Source organism: Danio rerio, chromosome 2, assembly GCF_049306965.1.
Source record: "Danio rerio strain Tuebingen ecotype United States chromosome 2, GRCz12tu, whole genome shotgun sequence".
Classification (NCBI taxonomy): domain Eukaryota; kingdom Metazoa; phylum Chordata; class Actinopteri; order Cypriniformes; family Danionidae; genus Danio; species Danio rerio.
Window position 1 is genome coordinate 45,524,946 of NC_133177.1, and position 21,901 is coordinate 45,546,846.

A 21,901-nucleotide genomic window follows, 5' to 3' on the forward strand; every position below is an offset into this window, starting at 1 on the left:
GATTAAAATATTTTTCAACACTTTTCAAATCAAGTGGACCTTGCAACATTTTTAAATGTTTGAGCTTTTAAACCCTTGTTGGTGCCTATTGTGTTGTTCAAATATCTTATATTCCAGCAGAACAATTAACAAAATTGTTTAACCAGCAAGAAAAAACACACTGGAAAGCTGTGAAATGCAAATGTACAAAAATGTGCATTAAACATTTTTATTATTTATAAACATTTTTTTAATTATGTTGTTATTTGACAATTGTTGTTTGAATTTGTGTAATTTATTTCTGCTTTTATTTTCACCTTTTTAACCATTCGTTTGATTCCTGATGGTTCTATATTTCAAAATAAGTTTGTATTTTGTTTCAAGATATTTTGTTCTGAAATTCAAACAAAACCCAATAACTATTTTTTGGAAAAGAAAAGGGTCTAATTTCTATCATACTTTTAATAGTATTATTTTAAGGAACTCGTTCGTATTATTTGCAAAAATTTAAAGCACATAAGGTGAATCCTGAAGATGTATTAATATATGACACTAACTAACAATTTCAATTGTTTCTAAAAATGATGTGCACTATATTAGCCTATAGATTAAAACCAAGAGCCCTTTATCTCTCATACCTCACCATACCACAACACCAAATTATTAGCTGTTTCTCAATACCAAGTACGCAAAGTTCAGACTTGCATCCTTGGAAATTCAGACTTGCCAAGTTCAAACTTGGAAGAACGAACTCCAAAGGATGTGAGGACACAAGTCGGTTACTTCTTCAAATGGAACATCAGTTTACAGTACTTTATAACATCACTTAACCCAACATGGATTCATCGGTTTCACTGTCCATTCACAATAAAACTATTTCTTTTATAAAACACAGACTTATAATTAATTTTATAATAATATTAAAGTCAATATGCTTGATTTAAGAAAATATAAACATAAATCACCATAAATGTGAAATGAAACTGGTTATTTCAAACAGACTTGTGTCTTTGATTTTTACATTTAATAAACTACAATGGACATTATACAAATATAAAGTACAAGATGTATCAAGTACAAGATTATCCTCTCATTCAGTATCTATCTGCTTTCTTCTGCTCGCGTGAAAGCATTTTTTATTTATTTATTTATTTATTTTTGTTAGTCGTGCTGTTTCTCCATTCAAAGATCACATTTGCACGCATATTGGGTCATTCTTATAGTCGAACCCTGCTTTTAAGAAAACCACAATTTAAAAATTATTTTCAACCAGCCAAAGTGGCTAGTGGAGGCTAAATGTCTAAATGTAAATGGCTAAATGTCTAAATGTAAATGTATGTAGATTCATTGTAGTTTACTTCACTTGCTAGTGATGTTTCAGTGAAATAAGTCATGCAAAACTGAAAACCACTGTGTTGAACTAGCAAATAAAAGGTAAACATAAGGGGACAATTTGTACTGTAAAAGACGAGGTAGCTTGCAGTTAACATTGAATGCATCATAACAACCAGCCTGATTACAGCAAGTAGGACATGTTCCTGGATTAACGTCTATGTTGATCCTGAAACAATATTCCAATCAGCCAATCAGAATAAAGGGATACGTTTACAGTTTATCTTAAGTTCACGCACTTCTACATGATAGTTATCCAACTATTATTCCCCAATTTACAGTTATGGTTGGGTTTAGGGGTAGGTAATAGGTATGGATTACATTTGCAAACAAAAATGATGTTCCAGAATCAACATAGATGTAAATCCAGGATCGCATCCTCCTTGGCAAAATCACAGGCCACTAAAAACAAGACAAAAATGTCCAATTCCAGGTAAAACAAGGCAGTTTTACCAAGACACAAAGAACTAGTTCAAGCATGTACAGCTGAATCATGCTAGCATGCTGACCAAATGCAGTAATGTGTGTGAGATTTATGGGTGTGGGCATGAATGTGTGCATCTGTGCAAGATCTGATCTGTTCAATTAAGCAATGTCATTTCCTAACCAAGCAAACAAGTTTGTCATGTACACAACCTGCTGCACAGATGAGGACAAAAACACTCTGGCAAGCTCATCCTGATAGAAAAATGAACATCTATGAATAGGAACTTCATATAGGTTTTGACCACATTTGATCTTAAGTGAGTCGACCGGAGGTGGAGGAAGATTGCGTTTTGAGAACAGCAGACTGAGGAATCAAAGGCATTTCTGTGATGATTCAGCACCACTGGTCAACAGGTCAAAGGGCATCTGCTGCTTTTTTCGTCTGTGTTAGACAATCAGCATTCCAGACAGTCAGTGTGTGTCAGACTCAAATGCAAGAAGCTGATTGAACGAAATTATTTTCATCCACTGGTGGAGTTTAAATGGCACAAAACTAATGCAGAAAATATCAATGATGAGGAAGAACAGTTCTTGCTCTGTTATATGTATTAGCTATTACATGTGATTGTGTTTGCAAAACTTGATGCTTTGCTTTTGAAGACTTTCAGCAGAAGGACTTGAAGCTTTGAAGCTCAAGTGATCAAATTTTGGCCAAATGTTTTCCATTGGCATTGGCTGATGCAGTTTTCAATTTGAATAAAAAGCAAATCGTATTGCAGTTTTAAGGAACAAATGTGATCCATTTTCACATCAGTGAAAACAACTTATCAATATAATACAAATGTAAAACATTAAAGACAAGTTAAAGAATGCCACAAACAGAAATAGTATTTTTAGATTCATTCATTTTCCTTCAGGTTAGTCCCTAATTAATCAGGTGTCACAACTGGAGAATGAACCACAAACTATTCCAGCAGATGTTTTACAGGGGATGCCCTTTCAGTGAGTCGCAACCCAGAACTGGAAAACCCATACGGCTCTTTCCACTGAGTGGTACAGTACGGTACGGGTCACCTTTATCAGGCTTGTGTTTCCACTGCTAAAATGGTACCAATTGTACTCTTTTGGTGGGCGTGGTGTACAACAGAAAGGTTTAGACAGCGTCATTTTTACTCGAGAAAATGTCTACAGTAAAACTGTAGGGGTCATTCACATATATGAGAAGCACTTGTCACAAAAAAGATGCTTTTCAGAACCATAAATACTTCTGTATAAATGTTTATTAATACTTTTCAATGAACATAATTTGATTATAACTGCAGATCAATGACAGTGTGAAATAGCCTACTGTAACTGTCGGCAACTATATAAAATAAATTATTAAATGCAACATTTATGGACACATACAGACCCTTACAGTCTCCAATATGTTACCACTTACAGGTTAACTACACAAAGCATACATTTAGTTCTTATTTAGGTTCAAAAACAACACAAAATATAGCCCACAGTCAGTGCAAAACTCTCATATATGTCTTTAATCTTCACCAGCAAATGTAACCTGTTAGAAAGTAATTCTAACATAATAGTCTAAAAAGTGATGACAATAGTTAAACATGTTAGTTTGTTCATGTTTTAGGTTGCAGACGCATCATTTGCTGCTGTTTTTCCTTTGTGTTTTCGCGCTTTACTCTCGCGTTTCTTCCCTTCTGACAGGATCAGATATCAACGTGCTTCAATGATCATAATCAGGTTATAATACGAGCTCAAAAAGTTCATTATTTCAAATATAGATGCGATCGTGAGCTTTCTGGTCAAAGTAAAACCGCTCGCACTTTTAGACGCGCTTTTAAAAGAACAACAGGGCACATGTTCTTCTTGGCTTTGTGGGCGTTAATCAAGACTACGGCAAGGTTTGTTTGAGCCCTAGTAGACCATGGCTCGTTATTATATGTATATAATATTACGGTGTAATTCTGAGCTGTGCATTTAAAACATGGCGGTTCCTTTATTTTTATTTTGGTTTTGTGCGCGAGGGAATTATGTATCTCTGTAAACCAATAGCGTTCAGCTGTGCATCTAGCCCAGCATTTTGGTGCCCTTTGCAAATAGGGACAAAAAAGTGGCATGGTATGGTTCCATTCGGTTCTGTACCATACTGTACAACTCAGTGAAAATGGGTCATAAATGAGAGAGTGTATTGGCCCGTTTCCACTGAGTGGTACGGTTCTGTATGCTTCTATTTATGGCCGTTTCCACTGTCAAAAGGCATACCGAACCAAACCGTACCGTACCACTTTTTCGGCACCCTTTGCAAAGGGTACCAAGGGTACCAAAAGGCAGAGCTAGACTCGCAGCTGAATGCTATTGGTTTACAGAGATACATCATCTGCTGCGCACCAAGCCAAAATGAAAACAAAGGAACCGCCATGTTTTAAATACACAGCCGAGAATTACACCGTAATATAATATACATATAATAACAAGCCTTGGTTGACCCAAGCTCAAACAAACCTAGTCATCGTCTTAATGAACAGCCACAAAGCCAAGAAGAACAAAATCTGCAGTGCCCTGATGTTCTTTTTGAGCCCGTCTAAAATTGCGATCGGTTTTAATTTTGTCCAGAGGGCCCACGATCGTGTCTATATTTGAAATAATATTACATACACTCATACACTGCGGCCAATTAAGTTCCTCCAATACACTCATAGCGCATGTCAGAACATGCAAACTCTACACAGAAATGCCAACCGGCCCAGGTGGGACTCAAACCAGTGACCGTGACGCCAAGCCTCATACAGTCTTGTGTAATTATTTTATTTAAAACTGTATGACAACTATTGATTATCCAAACGTTATTGAACACTTACTGTAGCAATGAGTGACCTTTGGTCTTTGCTGTTTTATTAACAGCTGTCATTTTAAGACCAAATGCACAAACCTCAAAGGTGTAGAATTAGCATTGACGGAGCGGACATGTCCCCACCAATATCCACAGATTATTAAAATGTCCCCACCAATAAATAATCACCTCCAAAATAGAATAATGCTTTGTCGAACTTTTTCAGTCAGGCTTACTGTGTCAGGTGAGATATGAACATAAGCAGCTACATTTTAAAGAAAACTTATCAGTCACTTGAAGTCAAGTTCGCAACAAATCCACCATAATAGTAACCATGGATGTGCAATTAATAAAATTTTTTTTTCGATTTTGGCCTCCAAAATGATTATGAAAAACAACAAGATAAAATGGTTATTGTGTCAAAATGAAATCATGTAAATTACAAGCATTATAAATACTTTTGCACCATAAGACATGCTTGATTTAATGTTGTTTTTATTACAAATTGTATTTTATCTATTTATTTATTTATTTATTTTATTAAATAGTTTTTAAAGTGCGAAATAGAATGTGCTATCTTGTTTGCATGCCCAGGATTTTATAAAGGGTGGGATTGGGGTCAAAGTAGGTCCTATATCAAATCATATCAATATCAAAAGCAAATTTACGCCCTTGACAAACCCAATATAAATGTTACAAATCCTTTTTTGTTCTACAATCAACAATTAATTTGGGAATCTCATAAGTGCTGCACCGCAAGGATCCTTGATATATATATATGATCCATCATGGCATTAAGTGTTGTGAGTGGGACTTTTATTAGTCTGCCATCTCTGTGCAATGTTTAAGTCTAATAACGGCAATAAAGCATTGGAGTACTGCGATGTAGGTCAAAATTAATTTAATTAATTAAAAAGAGATTTTGAGATTTATTCAATCATTTGTTTGTTTTCCTTCGGCTTAGTCCCTTTATTTATCAGGGGTCGCCACAGCTGAATAAACCAGCAACTTATCCAGCATTTTTTTTACACAGCGGATGCCCTCTGGCTGCAACCCAGTAGTGGGAAACATCCATACACACTCATTCACACACATACACTCTGGCCAATTTAGTTCAATTCACCTATAGCGCTTGTGTTTGTACTGTGGGGGAAACCAGCGCACCCGGAGAAAACTCATGCAAACACGGGGAGAACGTGCAAACTCCATACAGAAATACCAACTGACCAAGCCGGAACTTGAACCGGCAACCTTCTTGCTGTGAGGCAACAGTGCCTACCACTGAGCTGCTATGTCACCCGATATTATTACAAAGTCAAAGCAATCCCAAATATAAGGAACAAACAGCCATTAAAATGTAGCAGTGTTATTCTGCAATAACAATAACCAGTTAATATTTGTATGATGTTATGGTTGATTAATAAAACAGATCAAAAACACAAGAAATATGATTTAAATGAAAGTAGATTTAGAATTAAGTTTGTGCTAGAAGACTTTAAAAGTAATCCAATAGGACTGCACCATATTTGAAAAATCTGATATGGCCATATTTTATTTTTCTGCAATAAATATTGCGACATGAATATAATTTCAGAAGATGGTTTGAATAGCTCTATTTGATGGTTTTCTGGGGAGTTTACCAGTATTCAGGAGCAGAAATTAAATAAATCACAATGCAAAATTATCTAAATATCACAATCCAAATATCTGAAAATCCTAAGATCAAGTACAAAATATTGTTTCGTTTACAACTTCAGAAGAAATAAGTCAAAATGTAAAGTTTTTCTTGACGACATGCAAAATCATCTGATTTGCCAGTAGTGGAAGTAACAATTTTGTTTTCATTTTAAAATATTCAAATAAGAAAAACAAATGTGTCCATAAATTGTATAAATACAGTAGTTAAATTGAATTCTACAGCTATTGGTCAACAATTATTCAGACTCAACACTGCATATCTTGTGATGTTACTATTGTGCATGTATACATTGCAATATTGATGCTGAAACGATATATATTGCACAGCCCAATGTTAAAAATGGAAATAAGCAAACACAATGTTAATCAACATAACAAAAAAAACAAAAAAAAAACTAAAAAAACCTAGAACTTACTTAAGATATATTATGCATCAAGACTTTTATCACTGCAATATGAAGCAGAGTATTTCCATTTTCTAAACTGAAGCAGATATGTTTCCCCCATGATCATTAAGAGTGTGACGGATTCAATGAACGAGGTAAACAAGCATCTCTGCAGAGAGAAAGAGAGGGAGCAGACAGACTGACACGCATCAGCAATTTACAGACAGTGATGACAGGATGATGAGATAAATAAGGCTGAGCATGAACAGATCTGCTGATAGAAGTTAGTTTATCCCGTCCTGATGGATACACAGTTTCCCGAAAGCACAGTATGACAACTGTGGATGGAAACTGATGCAACAGACAATTATTCCTATAGTTGCAAAAACTGTGTTTGACTTTGAGGTGATGCACTCAAAAAAGCCTTTAATATTCTCATCACCTCATATAGAAAATGAACACTCTCTGATGGCCAGCTAAAACTCCTGTTTAGAAAGTTCCAGCAGGCTTATGCAAACACAGAGCCTCCACAGGACTCAATTTGACTTTGATCAGAGGCAATAAAGCCAGCACACCATAATAAATATATCCGTCACACAGAACTACTTTCAGATCTACTCTAATTTATTTACCAAATATGAAGAATTCTGAGGGTTTAAAGTGTAAGACATTCATTCATTTTCTTGTCGGCTTAGTCCCTTTATTAATCCGGGGTCGCCACTGCGGAATGAGCCGCCAACTTATCCAGCACATTTTTACACAGCGGATGCCCTTCCAGCCGCAACCCATCTCTGGGAATCATCCACACACACTCATACACTACATAAAATTTTTCTTTTTTAAATTCTGTACCACATGTATTTAGACTGTGGGAGAAAGCGGAGCACCCGGAGGAAACCCACGCGAACGCAGGGAGAACATGCAAACTCCACACAGAAACGGCAACTAAGGATCGAACCAGCTACCCAGCGACCTTTTTGCTGTGAGGCGACAGCACTACCTACTGCACCACTGCATTGCCCCAGTGTAAGACATCGTGCCATCTAAAAATGCTGGGCTTCACACAATTCCTTCATGTTATCCCAACACAAATCGATTAATTTAACTTAACTGTTTTTACTAATTTAAGTGGATTGAACATAAAACAGTTAAATTGTCTTGAGAATTGTGTTGATTCAGCTCATTTTAGATAAGTAGTATGAACTGGCAGCAAAAATCTTTTGACGGTACACTGTATAAAAACTGTATAAAAACAAAACGCTGGGTTAAACACAAATCCTTCATGTTAGTAGTATGACGTGGAGCCAAGTCTGTCTAGGCTGAGTGTGGATGTGCAAATACAAATAAAAATAAAAATACAAAACTAAGGTGGCATCCTTCAGGTTTTTTTTGACGCTTTGAGGAGAAATAATGCATATTCTTTGTGCACAGCTTGTCTAAAGCTTTTTGAGTAAATTGTGTTTTAATTTAATTAAATTAAATTTGAGTTTGTGTAGCTCTTTCACAATATTATTTCTAAGCAGCTTTACAAAAGGTGCGCGTTATTGCATTAATCAAATTTAGAAAAAGTTAGGGAAATTATTTACCATAACTTATCTGTTACTAAAAACTTTACCTAATTAACTAATAACTTTTAACAGTTAAAGTTATATATAAGCATAGTTAACCTGCAGTTTTATAGTTTTATTGTATGTAATGTTTTGCATTAAGAATGCATTTAGCTGGTATGTATACATTATAGCCTAAATTACTTATTCATAAGTGTTCTAAAGGCAAACATTTTTTATGAGTGTCCACTAATTTTATCCACAACCTACTCATTTTATTGACCTTATTCTGTGATGCAGAAGTGCTTTTGTGATTTTATTAGAACATCTGAATTAGTTTGCAATATAAAGATAATAAACAACAGAATAAAATCAAACTACTTGCTCTACAAACTATTTTGTTCATATAAGTTCATATAAGTTGTTCAATAAGAAAAGATCGGTTTGCATCATCAAGCAGCATAATGAGTTTAAGCATCTAAAAATCAATGAAAGTGAATTAGACTGGAAGTCTTAAGCCAAAAAGATCCCAAATCAATAGGGTCAATAGATTGACAACTAGTCACCAACTAGTCAGCAGCATTGAGATTGCATTCTTCCAAGAAACCAAGATCCTTTAGTTTTAGATTACTAGTCATTTTTACTCAACAGTTCAATGTAGAAAGACAAAAAAGTGCCATCCATTTGGGGTTCTGTCAAATTCCTTATGTACTAATTTTTTAAATCCTTTATTTGAAAAGATATGACTCCCAGTGTGCAGTTTTAATCAATTATCGGGTTCACTCTCTGTAAGTGTTTTTTTTTCACGTTAGGCCAGTCACTAAGAATTATTTTTATTGTACTATATATTATCACAGAAACAATTTTGATAAATCATTATAAGATCATTTTATGCCACTGATTATACAATGATTATTGACCTTATTCAGAAAGGCGGAAGTCCACTCGATTTTGTGATGATTTTAAAACTTCCGTTTGAGTTGCCTATGGGAGAAATGACTAGGAATAATTAACAGCAGAAAACAGACACTTGCTCAAGTGCGTTCATTACATGAAAAGTAGAATAGTATAATAAAAAAAATATACATTTGCAACATGAAGCATAGTGAGCTGTTTGTAACGTCTATAAATCAATGAATGCGAATAAGACCGGAAGTCTCAAAGATTCCAAAGGCTTGTACGTAAAAAAATAAAGTCAATACAACAGCATAATACAGCGCTGTCAAGGTACAAAAATGTTTCATCCTAAAGGTTAGATTCTGCAATTCCATGCTAAATAAAGTAAATGTCCTAAAATAAACATGGACATTGGTAATATAGAATGCAATTGTGGTTGTAAACGTGCTTTAATGTTATTTTTATGTGAATTGATGTCTTCCATGAGTTCATTTGGACAACTTTTGTCCAAAATAGTTTTCAAGGAAATATATAAATAAGCATCATTTCTGAGCTCGCGCACACCTAAAACACAGATTAGATGAGATCACAGAGGATGCACAGTCAGCTAAAATACTGGTGACATTCAGTCTTATGTAAACATGGTGATTGAGCATATACACTACCTGACAAAAGTCTTGTTGCCTATCCAAGTTTTAGAAACGACAAATAATAACTTGACTTCAAGTTGATCATTTGGTATCAAAAGTGGCTTATATGAGAGGCAAATGTCTCTAGATTCCCCTTATTTCACCAAAATAAAATTTGATCATGCCTTGATTTTTTAATTATTTAATTAGGACAGTAAGGTCTAACTTTGCTTACACAAAAGTCTTGTTACTAAACATAAATAATGTACAGTATAGAATATAAAGTCATGGTGCAGTGGAAAAGCTTGGACGACTGCATCCGTACATCTCTGCAAAGACTCAAATAACTTATTCATAAAGTCATCTGGAATGGCAAAGAAAGCATTCTTGCATCAAGATCATCAAGATTCTTTAGATTCATCTTCAATGCCGCCCCCTTCATCTTACCCCTAGACATGCTTAATAATGTTCATGTCTGGTGACTGGGCTGGCCAATTCTGGAGCACCTTGACCTTTTTTGCTTTCAGGAACTTTGATGTGGAGGCTGAAGTATGAGAAGGAGTGCTGTTGATGTTGCCATTCACTCTGCAGATCTTTCGCATGACCCCATACTGAATGTAACCCCAAACCATGATTTTTTTCTTCACCAAACTTAACTGATTTCTGTCAGAATCTTTGGTCCATGTGGGTTCCAATAGGTCTTCTGCAGTATCTATGATGATTGGGATGCAGTTCAACAGATGATTCATCAGAAAAATCTACCTTCTGCCACTTTTCCAAATGATCAACTAGAAGTCAAGCTATTATTTGTTGCTCTTATAACTGGAATTGACGATAAGACTTTTGTCAGGTAGTGTATATATTGATTATTGTGACAGGCCTAAATCATGTTTAAACCTTTTTCTTTACTGAAAATTCTGAAAAACTAATTGAAAGTAGAGCCAAAAATAAATAAGTAAAAAAAATATTATATGCCTTTAATTTTTCTAAAAAAATAGGCGAAAAAAACAACAGAATTCTTTTTTTTTAATAAATATAAAATAATTTGTGAAAAAATAAAATAGATTGCATAGGGCCTTTTTTTTACAAAACGAGTAAGACAAGCTTAGACAAACAAAACACATATGGTCAATTCTTTTTATCACCACATTTGACAAAATGTTTTACTTGTTGGTTATTAAACACATACACAAACACAAAACAGGGCGGACGCTCTGCCTTTACAAAATCTGCCCCCCAGGTAAACACTCGCTGTATTCTCTCACACACTATTGTCCAAAAAAAGGAATGTGGTGCACCTCATCTGACTGACAGGTCACCATGGAAACATTTCCTCAAGCGTTTGAGTCATTGTGTTAGTGATGTCGTCATAATATTACCATAATAACAGTTACTATCCTAACACAACACACCCACTACAAGGAGAGGTTCTTTCACCATATGCGGCGTCACCTGACAGGCACATTAACAATGTACCAACTGCCTTTACAAACACCCAGACCACTTCTCACCAACACATAATTGTTGAAAAGTATCCTCTTACTACCTCCCTGAATATTAAGACACTTTATCATATTTACAAGATTTTTGCACTATATATTGTTCTGCATCTGCACAACTCTGCTTGCACTCCTTGCCTTGTGCCCTTAATTTTAATTGTATTTTATACAACTTTATTTTACTTATATTTATTTATTTATTTGTTTACTTTTTTATTACACGAGTAATTGTAATTATTGCAAATTTTTGTCATTTAAAATTCTACTTTTTGTATTTTATTATCTGTTATGCACCTAGAGTCTGAGAGTAACGCAATTACAAATTCTCTGTATGTCCTGTAGATGTGGTTAAATTGACAATAAAGCTGGCTTTGACTTGACTTTATGCAGCGAGTTTCATTTTTGCAAGCTATCAATGATAAACTAGTCAACAACGTTCACAAATCAAACAAAACGATCGACGAAACAACAAGCACAAGTCATAAAAATCAGTCAACCTGAGTTTCATGAATTACCTGTTCATGTTACTTAACATCGGCCTTAAACTGAAATAAAACAAAAACAAAGGTAGTCTCTGTGCAGAGCATGCCAAGAGAGTGAGTTATAGCTCCTGGGGTGAACTCTGGAGTTTGCTGCTGCTGCTGAATGACGCTTTGAGCTCAGAACAAGAGTTATAGAGCAGAGCGATGAGCTCAGGTTAGACAGAAACCTCAATTGTTTAGAAAGAAGGTCTGTATGATTGGTAAAATCTAGCATTATGAAAAAAAAAATATATATTGTGCGATAAATATTGTGACATGAATACAATTACACCAGATGAATTAATATCTCTATTTGGAAAGACTTTATAATGTTAGATCAATTGGCATGATTCCGCAGTGGGAGTGCATCTCCATAAAATCTAATAAACAATTTATAAACTTTCCTGACACATTTTCGTTGTGCTCTGTGCAATTTGCAGTTCATTTCTGTATTTGCATGTGTTGTGAGTATTTACATGCACATGTTTAGTCAATGATCGATGAATTGATGTTTACTATTTGCATCTCTATAAAATCTCATAATTAATCTAAAAATTTTTGGGGTACGCCAACACATTTTTGTTGTGGTCTGTGCTATTTGCTGTGTATTTCTGTATTTGCATGTGATGTGAGTATTCTCATGTATAACTATCCATAAATACAATCAAGAAAAAGATACAATTAAAATATAAAGACACAATTAAAACAGCAGACGAGTACAGTTACTGAATGATAAAAATAAAAATAATTCAATAAAATGACAAAAAGTCACAAGCGGTACTTCTTATACCTGAATGCTTTTAAAATCATTAAACAATCACAGGCATCAAAAACACATGCAAATGATGAATTAGAATACAAACTCAACATTGCATAAAGCATGTGATGCGTCTATTGCAAATAATCACATTGTGATATCGATGCTGAAACTATATATTGTGCAACCCTAGTTTAAAAATCACTGAAAAATTATTCATTGGATTTACTCATTTATTTTTAAGGTAAGTGGTTGCAAACAGTCTATATGGGCTGAATTTAAAAAACAACTGAAGTTGAACATTACTAAATTGAATTTATCTGTTTAAAATCAGCATGTGTAACTGTTTTGCAACCATACCCTTAAAAAAAAAAAAGGTAAATCCAATTAATCATTATTTTCAGTGGTACAGTATGAGAAGAAAACCTCACGTGACAGGCTGGCTTGTCAATGTGTGACTTGTCAAAGCTTTGTCAAACCCTCAAAGTTATTCAAGTTTGTTTTTTTTTAGCTTGCCATATGCTTCTGATTTAATATTTCTGTTTCAGAATGTATAATTAGAGGTGCACCCCTCATAAACATCCCATGCAATATTCAGATGGCGATCGATCAATGTACATCCTTGAGTGCCTAAAAGCCCACCTGGAAAGAGAGAGGCCTAAGTGCATACATACATACACGAGTATCTGCTACACTGAATGAAGATGGAAAATGACCTCACCAGTACTTTCATTCACTTTTTACAATTAAATCTGTTGTCAGGACTAAAATGGAAGTCAAAACTAGATAAAAATCTCATCTTTGGCCCATAAGTAAGCCCATGCAGAATTTGTGGCTGAAGAATTATGCAGATTTTTGAGTCTATCATTCAGTCCATTTATTTTTGTAAACGCATACACTTTACTAATGTAAATGTGTGTACATATATAGCGTTCAGCTTTTTATATTACTCTATTACATATTAATACATAATTTTATGTTTTACAAGAGGCCTTCAATAGCTTTGTTTACCAAACAAGTGAAAATAATTGGATTTGCAGAGTTGAAGGTAAATAAAAGTTAAAAAGTTATTAGTTATTATAACTAAAGTGTTAGGTTTTAGATACTACACTCTGAATTAGTTTATCATAAATAATTTTTTAAACATTCTGTACAGAAACAGCACAAAATTCAAGATATCTGCAAGTAGCCTTTATTAGTAATAGAAAAGCATAATCCAGATTCAACATTTTGTATAATACATTTTATATATTAAATGTACATAAATTGAAAGAAAAAAAACTGATGACCTAAGCTCTTAAATAAAGACTAATATATATATATATATATATATATATATATATATATATATATATATATATATATATATATATATTTTTTTTTTTTTTTAAGACCTCAGTATGATTCTGTTGTGGTAAACGTGTTGGATGGGTGGTTCTGATACTGCAGATTTAATTAGTGCTCTTGATTAGATCTGACTCACTCAGGTATGTTAGTAATGTCAGTGGTGAACACACACTTGAATGTATCACAAGACACACAAGTAGAACAAGGATACACCGGTTTAACTGCACTGTGATATAGCTTGAATTAGAGGTCCAGGTCAAGTTTGGGGTCAACGTTCTCGGTCTGAATTGTAAACAGAAGTGTGTTCGGTGTGTCACTCACCCACGGCGGCAGCTCTGAGCTCCGGATGGTCTGCCGCACCGCGCGCTCCTCCTGCTCCAGAAACGCCATCGCCTGGTTCACCCGGGCAAACCTGCTGCCCTGATTCCGTTTCAGCCAAAACACCAATCCCAGGCCGATCAAAACCCAGCTGAAACTGAACTCCAGATATCCCAGCAAGTATATAGGGAAAATCAGTAGGAACGTCTTTGCGAACTTAATCCCCATCTGCGTGGCTTCCGTGACCGAAGACTGCGGCTCCTCGTCCGGTAGTTCAAGCTCCGGTGGTGTGACATCTTTGGGGGTTTGAGGAGGAGACCCGGGTCCGTTCTGGCTGACCGCTGGAGCGGGTTTGGGCTCCACTCCGTTCACTGACGCACTCATCTCCAAAGTAAGCAAATCCAAATCAAACAACAACAAAACTAACACTAAACAACTACAGAAGCGTCAGAGTTTCTACAGCAACATCTCGGACGCGTACCGATTTGGACAGAAAACAAAACGAGTGGCGTCGCTTTGGTTCCGGGCTCTTCCCCGGAGCGCAGATGATTGGATCAGCGCTGCTCCCTAAACTGCTCCCCACCCGACCTTGCCTTGTATGGAGCGGCCGTCGGCCCGTGATTTTCCGCCCTTCCCAGGGAACTTTTAACTCGCTCGAGTCTCCAGCTGCTGTCCGTGTGAGCGCGCGCCACGTCTCGCTGTCCCGAGCAGCAGCACCTCCTCTCTCTCTCTCTTTCGCTTCACCACATCCTGCAGAAACACACGCGCTCCGCTCCGCACTGCTCTGACCAAACCTCCTTTACCCAAAAACTCAAAGCTGCTCTGCTGACAGGAAGCGCCAGAGCGAGGAGCTGCGGCCCGAGAGCGCCACCTGCTGGATGACAGTCAACATCTATCTATCTATCTATCTATCTATCTATCTATCTATCTATCTATCTATCTATCTATCTATCTATCTATCTATCTATCTATCTATCTATCTATCTATCTATCTATCTATCTATCTATCTATCTATCTATCTATCTATCCATCCATCCATCCATCCATCTACACTTACCAGTCACTTTACAGTCCCGTAGCCAGCTTGATGAAAAGGGTTGTTCTTTTTTCTCAAAATGTGGACTTTTTTTGCAGTTATTCACCTCATATTCTATATAATTATGATGTTTAAATACTCCAATAAGTGGCATTTTAAGCACGATTTTGAGCTGGATTAGCTTGTTGTATCCTTCATTTTAGATTACCAAAATATTTCCAAAAGATATATAATAAACTCATATAAAAAAGAGCTTCACGATTTTCTTCTAGCCTCTCTTGAAAATTAATCTAACAACAACAGCCTAATTAGTATAAACAGCAAAGGTCAGTCTGAGGCACTCGAAAAATGTGTAAAAATAATAAAAAGCCTTTACTGACATGGCTATTTCTTAAAACTGCGCCTACACATTTTGATAACACTGGACTTTATCAGGGTAACCTGATGTAGCCGCAGGTTTAAGGAACAGCCATGTCAATAAAGTTTTTTTTTATTATGTTTCCCACATTGTTTGAGTGCATTGGACTGATTTCCATGTTTATTCTGAATCCCCACACAAAGAGCACCGACACATTATTTAAGCTACCCTTGAAAACATTTTGTTTGATTTTGGCTTTTTACACAGCCTTATTAGCATTAAAATGAACTGTAATAGGCTGCTTTTGGTGCTTCAGACCTTTTCATTGGTCAGTTTTGTCTCTCAAGAATGAGGTTCAAGATTTAGAATAAAAGTTAGGCTACTTGTAAAATGTTTTTTTAACAACAGTAGGTCAATAGTAAAAGTTGACTTCACTAATGTGAAGTTGCGCATTTTCTTAAAAACTGTGTTATTTCCACAAAGTATGATGATATAACAGTCCAAATATGTCAAATGAGAATATAGTGGCAAAAATTCTGGACCAATGGCAAATTCTGGACGTTTGTCAGTGGGGTAGTTCTTTTGAACCACTCAAACCCCCCCTGGCTACGGGTCTGCTTTATAGGTAATACACCTTACCAGTACAGCTGTCGTACCGGGTTAGACCTCCTTTTGCCTTCAAAACTGCCCTAATCCCTCATATCATAGATTCAACAAGGTACTCGAAATAATCCTCATAAGTTTTGGTCGATATTGACATGATAGCATCATTTGTTGACTGCACACTGCGAATCTCCCGTTCCACCACATCCCAAAGGTGCGCTATTGGATTGAGAACCGGTGACTGTGGAGGCCATTTAAGTACAGTAAACTTCTTGTCGTATTCAAGAAACCAGACGATTCGCCCTTTATGACATGGTGTGTTATCCTGCTGGAAGTAGCCATCAAAAGATGGGTACACTGTGGTCAGCAACAATATTCAGGTATGCTGTGGCGTTGACGCGATGCACAATTGGTACAAGCGGGCCCAAAGTGTTCCAAGAAAATATGCCCAGCCCACACCATTACACCACCAACCAAAACCGTTGATACAAGGCAGGATGGATCCATGCTTTCATGTTGTTGATGCCAAATTCTGACCCTACCATTCAATGTTGCAGCAGAAATCAAGACTCATCAGACCAGGCAGTGTTTTTTTTATGTCTTCTATTGTCCAAATTTGATGAGCCTGTGTAAATTGTAGCCTCAGTTTCCTGTTCTTAGCTGACAGGAGTGGCACCCACTGTGGTAAACTGCTGTTGTAGCCCGTCTGCCTCAAGTTTAGACGTGTTGTGCATTCAGAGATGCTCTTCTACATACTTATAAGGTGTGGTTATTTGAGTTACTGTTACCAGTCCGGCCATTCTCCTCTGACATCAACAAGGCATTTGTGCCAACAGAACTGCCGTTCACTGAATATTTCTCTTTCTCAGAACATTCTCTGTAAACCATACAGATGGTTGTGCGTGAAAATCCTAGTAGATCAGCAGTTTCTGAAATACTCAGACCAGCCCGTCTGGCACCAACAACCATGCCACGTTCAAAGTCAATTAAATCACCTTTCTTCCCCATTCTGATGTTCTTTCTGAACTGCAGCAGTTTGTCTTGATCATGTCTACATGCCTAAATGCATTGAGCTGCTGCCATGTGATTGGCTGATTAGAAATTTGCATTAACGAGCAGTTGGACAGGTGTACCTAATAAATTGGCCGGTGAGTGTGTGTAAATATTGAGATAATCAAACATTATTATTGAAATATTATTGTCCACTACTTTTTACTTTTTTGTTCTATTGATCCATCCATCCATCTGTCTGTCTGTATTTATGCATTTTTAAAATCAGAATTTTTGTGTCAGCGTGAAGTTTTAAATATTTTGTGATCTCTCATAAAATATATAATTGTTTATGTTTATCTGTACATTAGCTTGAAGTGGATCAACACATCTATTTTTCCAAATTGTCCTACAAGAAAAGGTGTTGTTCAATAGTTTGAGGACAGCTTTTATGAAGTGTATCTAAGTAATCAGCATGAAATGGTAAAAAAAAAAAGGTTTAGGTCAACTTTGATAACGGGTTGTGATCTACTCCAAATGTTGACTACTGTATAAATGATCAACATGATTCTGTCTCCTGGATCAGCAACAATCTTACACAGCATGCCACAACCAATTTGGTGCAAGAATAAGACTAATTTCCACAAAACATTTGCACTTTTTTCTGCACATATTCATCCATTTCGCTTTCAATTATAGTACAACCCACATTCCCTTAAAACATTACATTATGTTGTATTTCAGAGGATGTATAAATGAGAAAATGCTGACTGTAAAGTGGAGCTGGTGTTGCTGATTTAGTCCACTAGAGGACAGTGCATGCACACGATGATCCTTCAATGAACGTTCCCGAGACAGACGTGTTTTCTCAATAAGAATAGTTGAAAATATTTTATTGACATATGAAAAGACATAAGTGACATAATCAAAGTGCTTTCGTATCTTACAGGTAATGGAAGCTTCAAAAATAAATAAAGATATACTAAACACACACATTGTGCATATGTCCCCTTTCTGTCACTCTCCATTCCTCGCCCCCTCTCTCTCCGGCCACTGAATCTAGAATGCAAATTCTAGTTCACATATTGATGCGTATCACAGTGCAGATATGATCATATTCAAATACATGATAAAATGATTCATAATAGTCTAACAATGAATTCACAACAAAACAAAAGTCAAAAGTAAACCTGAACCAAATGTCTGTACATAATTAACAATTATGAAAAGGACTCAACATTAGTATCTTTAAACTGATAAACATGCTGAATAAATCGGTATGTGATATTCTAATACAACCGACAACAACAAAGACAAGCATAAAACAACAATATAGGCAACAAAACGTATGTAAAAGCACAAATATGACATATATTTGTGATCACAGGTTTAAAAAAACACAAATAAATAACACGGATTAATGACAGCAATATGCATTAATATAAAATCCTGTTCCTTAAATTAAAATTTCATATGCAAGTAAAAAAAAAAACAACACTAACAAAATATAGGGCGATACGTAATTTTAAAACGGAATAAAAAACTTGAAGATATGCTACAGGAGTCTTTTAAGTCCCTCTGTGAATGATGTGCGAGAGTGTGTGTGTGTGTGTCTGCTATTTTGAGGGCGTTCAATCTAACAAATGAGCAGAAGTGCTGACAGTGAGAAGGTGCTGGAAATCATGGTTGCTGCATCTCATGTTTAATATCATCGGCGTGCGTTTCTACATGTTGTAAGCCACATATATGGGGTCGAGCTGGTCAGCGAGGAAGCCGTCTCTCAGGTGCATGCGTTGCTTTTCTCCACGAGAGTTGATGGGGATTACGCCGGTATCCACCACCACTACCACACCCACAATCAAATAGTGCTCCTCTAGAACCACATTAGTCACCATTGGAACCAGATCTAGAGCCTCCTGCTCAGAACCTTCCAGCTCCACCACCACCACCAAGAGGTTCGTCCATGTAAACACAGCACTGGAAGACAAAGGAGAAAAAAAACCTTAATGCAAAACAATGCTGAAGTCAAATTGATTAGCCCTCCTGGAAATTTTACTTTCTTTTTCAAATATTTTCCAAATGATGTTTAAAAGAGCAAGGAAATTTTCACAGTATTTTCTATAATATTTTTTCTTCTGGAGAAAGTCTTTTATATTTTTTATTTCGGCTAGAATAAAAGCAGTTTTTAATTTATTAAAAGCATTTTATGGTCAATATTATTAGTCTCCTTAATCAATATTTATTTTTTCGATTGTCTACAGAACAAACCACTGTTATACAATGATTTAAGGAATTGCTCTGACTTCCCTAATTAACCTAGTTAAGGGTGCAGTATGCAAGTTTGACACCAGTGGTTGAACTAGGTATTGCACCCCTTATCACCTCAGGTAAACCTCATGTGCTTTATTCAGTGTAAAATGCTAATAATGTGAGTTTAAATGTCATTTCACATGAGATTTATTACCATACTACTGAAAGTAGCAGATAGTTCACCTCTGAAAATAAAATAAACTTTACTCAAAACCAACACATATCAGTGATTCTGCATCTACATTTAAGCTCAATCCCAATTCTACCCCTTCGCCCTTTCCCTTACCCCCTTGCCCTCATTTTGCGCGTTCACGTGAAGAGGTAGGGGTGTACCAATTCTCTTTAGCTTGAAGACGTAGGGCTAAGGGGAAGGGCTAGATACCCCTTCAAACAAAGATTTTTCAGGACCACACTCGAAAGCAAGGGGTAAGAAAATTTCCCAGAATAAACCAGCCACAACTACAACATAGCTACACCCGGAAATAAGGAGATCCAAAAATTTGTATTTTTTGTCATTATTCCGAATTTTTACAACAAACAAGAAATGTGTTTTAATATATTCATTTACATTTACATTCAGTCATTTAGCAGACGCTTTTATCCAAAGTGACTTACAAATGAGGACAAGAAGGCAATTTACACAACTATAAGAGCAACAATGAATAAGTGCTGTAGGCAAGTTTTGGGTATGTGAAGTGTAAGAAGCAAAACATTAGTAATTAAAAAAATAATAATTTTGTAATACAATTAGCGGTAGAACCAGAGAGGCAATTGCAGATTAGGAAGGAAAGTGGAGACTAAATAGTTGAGTTTTTAGTCGTTTTATGAAAACAGCGAGTGTCTCTGCCGTTCTGATGCAGTTAGGGAGTTCATTCCACCAACTGGGCAGATTGAATGCAAGAGTTTGGGAAAGTGATTTCTTCCCTCTTTGGGATGGAACCACGAGGCGACATAACCATGTTCATGTTTTACCGTCATGCTTTATAAAAAAAATGCTAAAATAAAAAATAAAAAATAAATTTCTATAATCTCTAATAACTCCTGTACAGCAGTCCCACAACATTCTGACACTTGATGACACTGGAATACCCTGTCAGTAATGTCTAGTGTCTGGGAAAGAGCTGTTTAAAGCGTCTGCTATGTTAATGTTGTTTTGGTGTGTTTACATAGATGAATATGGCACTGTGTAAATGCACAGTATAGTTACAATCTTATTGCCACATTATATTGTTAAGATAACATGATAGATGCCTTCAGTGATTTCCTGAAGATAAATAGCAAAAAATAGCACAACTGGAATAACTCCAGCAGTCGCGATCGTCTGATCTTACTGTATATGAAGCAAGAGAGCGCGATGACATCTGATGACTTGTGCAGGTGTTGTAGTGCTGTCCCATTTCCTCTGGGTGAATTTTAAAGCCCTTCCCCTTCACCATCTGTTTCAATGGCCAAGGGGTAGGGGTACAAAAATAGAATTGGGATTGGGCCTAAATATTGTTAAAGAGGTTTACTATGTATTAATTAGATTATGAATCTTACCATTTCGTTGGAGTGCAGTGAGTGCACTATTCTGTGCTTCTGAATGGCCGTATTTAAGTCTGTTTTGTTTCGTCTGGTGCAAACAGTCCAATTGCTTATGACTGCAAATCTTGTCACGTAGCGTGTTGTTAGGACACAGGGTTACAATGTAACCTGCTCACCAAATGTTTACGTACGTAATATTCGTAATGTTATTTGCTAATTAATAACCTCATGTGGAACTCTGAATCTGTGTCTCATTTCAGAGGCTGTTAATGTCCACCGGAGGTTGCATTTCAGTCACGGACACGTACTTTGAGAGCCTTCCTGACTGATTGAAGTTTTCCAACAAGGCAACTGGGATGCTGAAATATAATTGGCTAAAGTGATATTGGGCGGGTTAAATGAACAAAACAAAGACAGACGTTCGGGCACATAGCTCACATTTTTAAAACAGATTATCTGAATTTAGCAATTTTTTTTAAAGATAAACAAGAATGTTCACTTAGCATGTTTCTTCAATATCTGCAAACATATGATGGTCTTTTTATGCTTTAGAATAGTCAAAAACTATCAATCAATCAGCATCTTCAAGCCTTTAAAATGTACTTTAAGCTGAACACTTCTGTCTTGACAATTATCTAGTAAAATAATATTTACTGTCATCATGACAAAGATAAAATAAATCAGTTATTAGAAATTTGTTATTAAAACTAATATTATCTTCTCTCCGTTAAACAGAAGTTGGGGAAAAATAAACAGTGGGGCTAATAATTCAGGAGGGCTAATAATTCTGACTTCAACTGTATGTTCACTGCGCTAGGCATTAGCATAAAGCGTCTTGTTC

The 21,901-nt window shown here is 36.0% G+C and overlaps 2 protein-coding genes across 6 annotated transcripts in view; both read right to left on the bottom strand.

Annotated features, from left to right (window-relative positions):
* The window catches only part of esyt2a (extended synaptotagmin-like protein 2a), a 75,465-nt gene extending 60,441 nt beyond the window's left edge, over window positions 1-15,024 (bottom strand). For all 4 annotated transcript variants that reach the window (XM_005171399.6, XM_693440.11, XM_021468651.3 and 1 more), the window contains exon 1: window positions 14,242-15,024. In XM_005171399.6, coding sequence (XP_005171456.2) covers window positions 14,242-14,622 — 381 coding nt within the window. In that variant the 5' untranslated portion in view covers window positions 14,623-15,024. The remainder of the gene's footprint in view (window positions 1-14,241) is intronic.
* Window positions 15,025-18,089: 3,065 nt separating this feature from the next.
* Window positions 18,090-21,901, bottom strand: part of dip2cb (disco-interacting protein 2 homolog Cb) — an 84,709-nt gene continuing 80,897 nt past the window's right edge. For both annotated transcript variants that reach the window (XM_693409.11, XM_005171400.6), the window contains one exon: window positions 18,090-19,203. In XM_693409.11, coding sequence (XP_698501.7) covers window positions 18,951-19,203 — 253 coding nt within the window. In that variant the 3' untranslated portion in view covers window positions 18,090-18,950. The remainder of the gene's footprint in view (window positions 19,204-21,901) is intronic.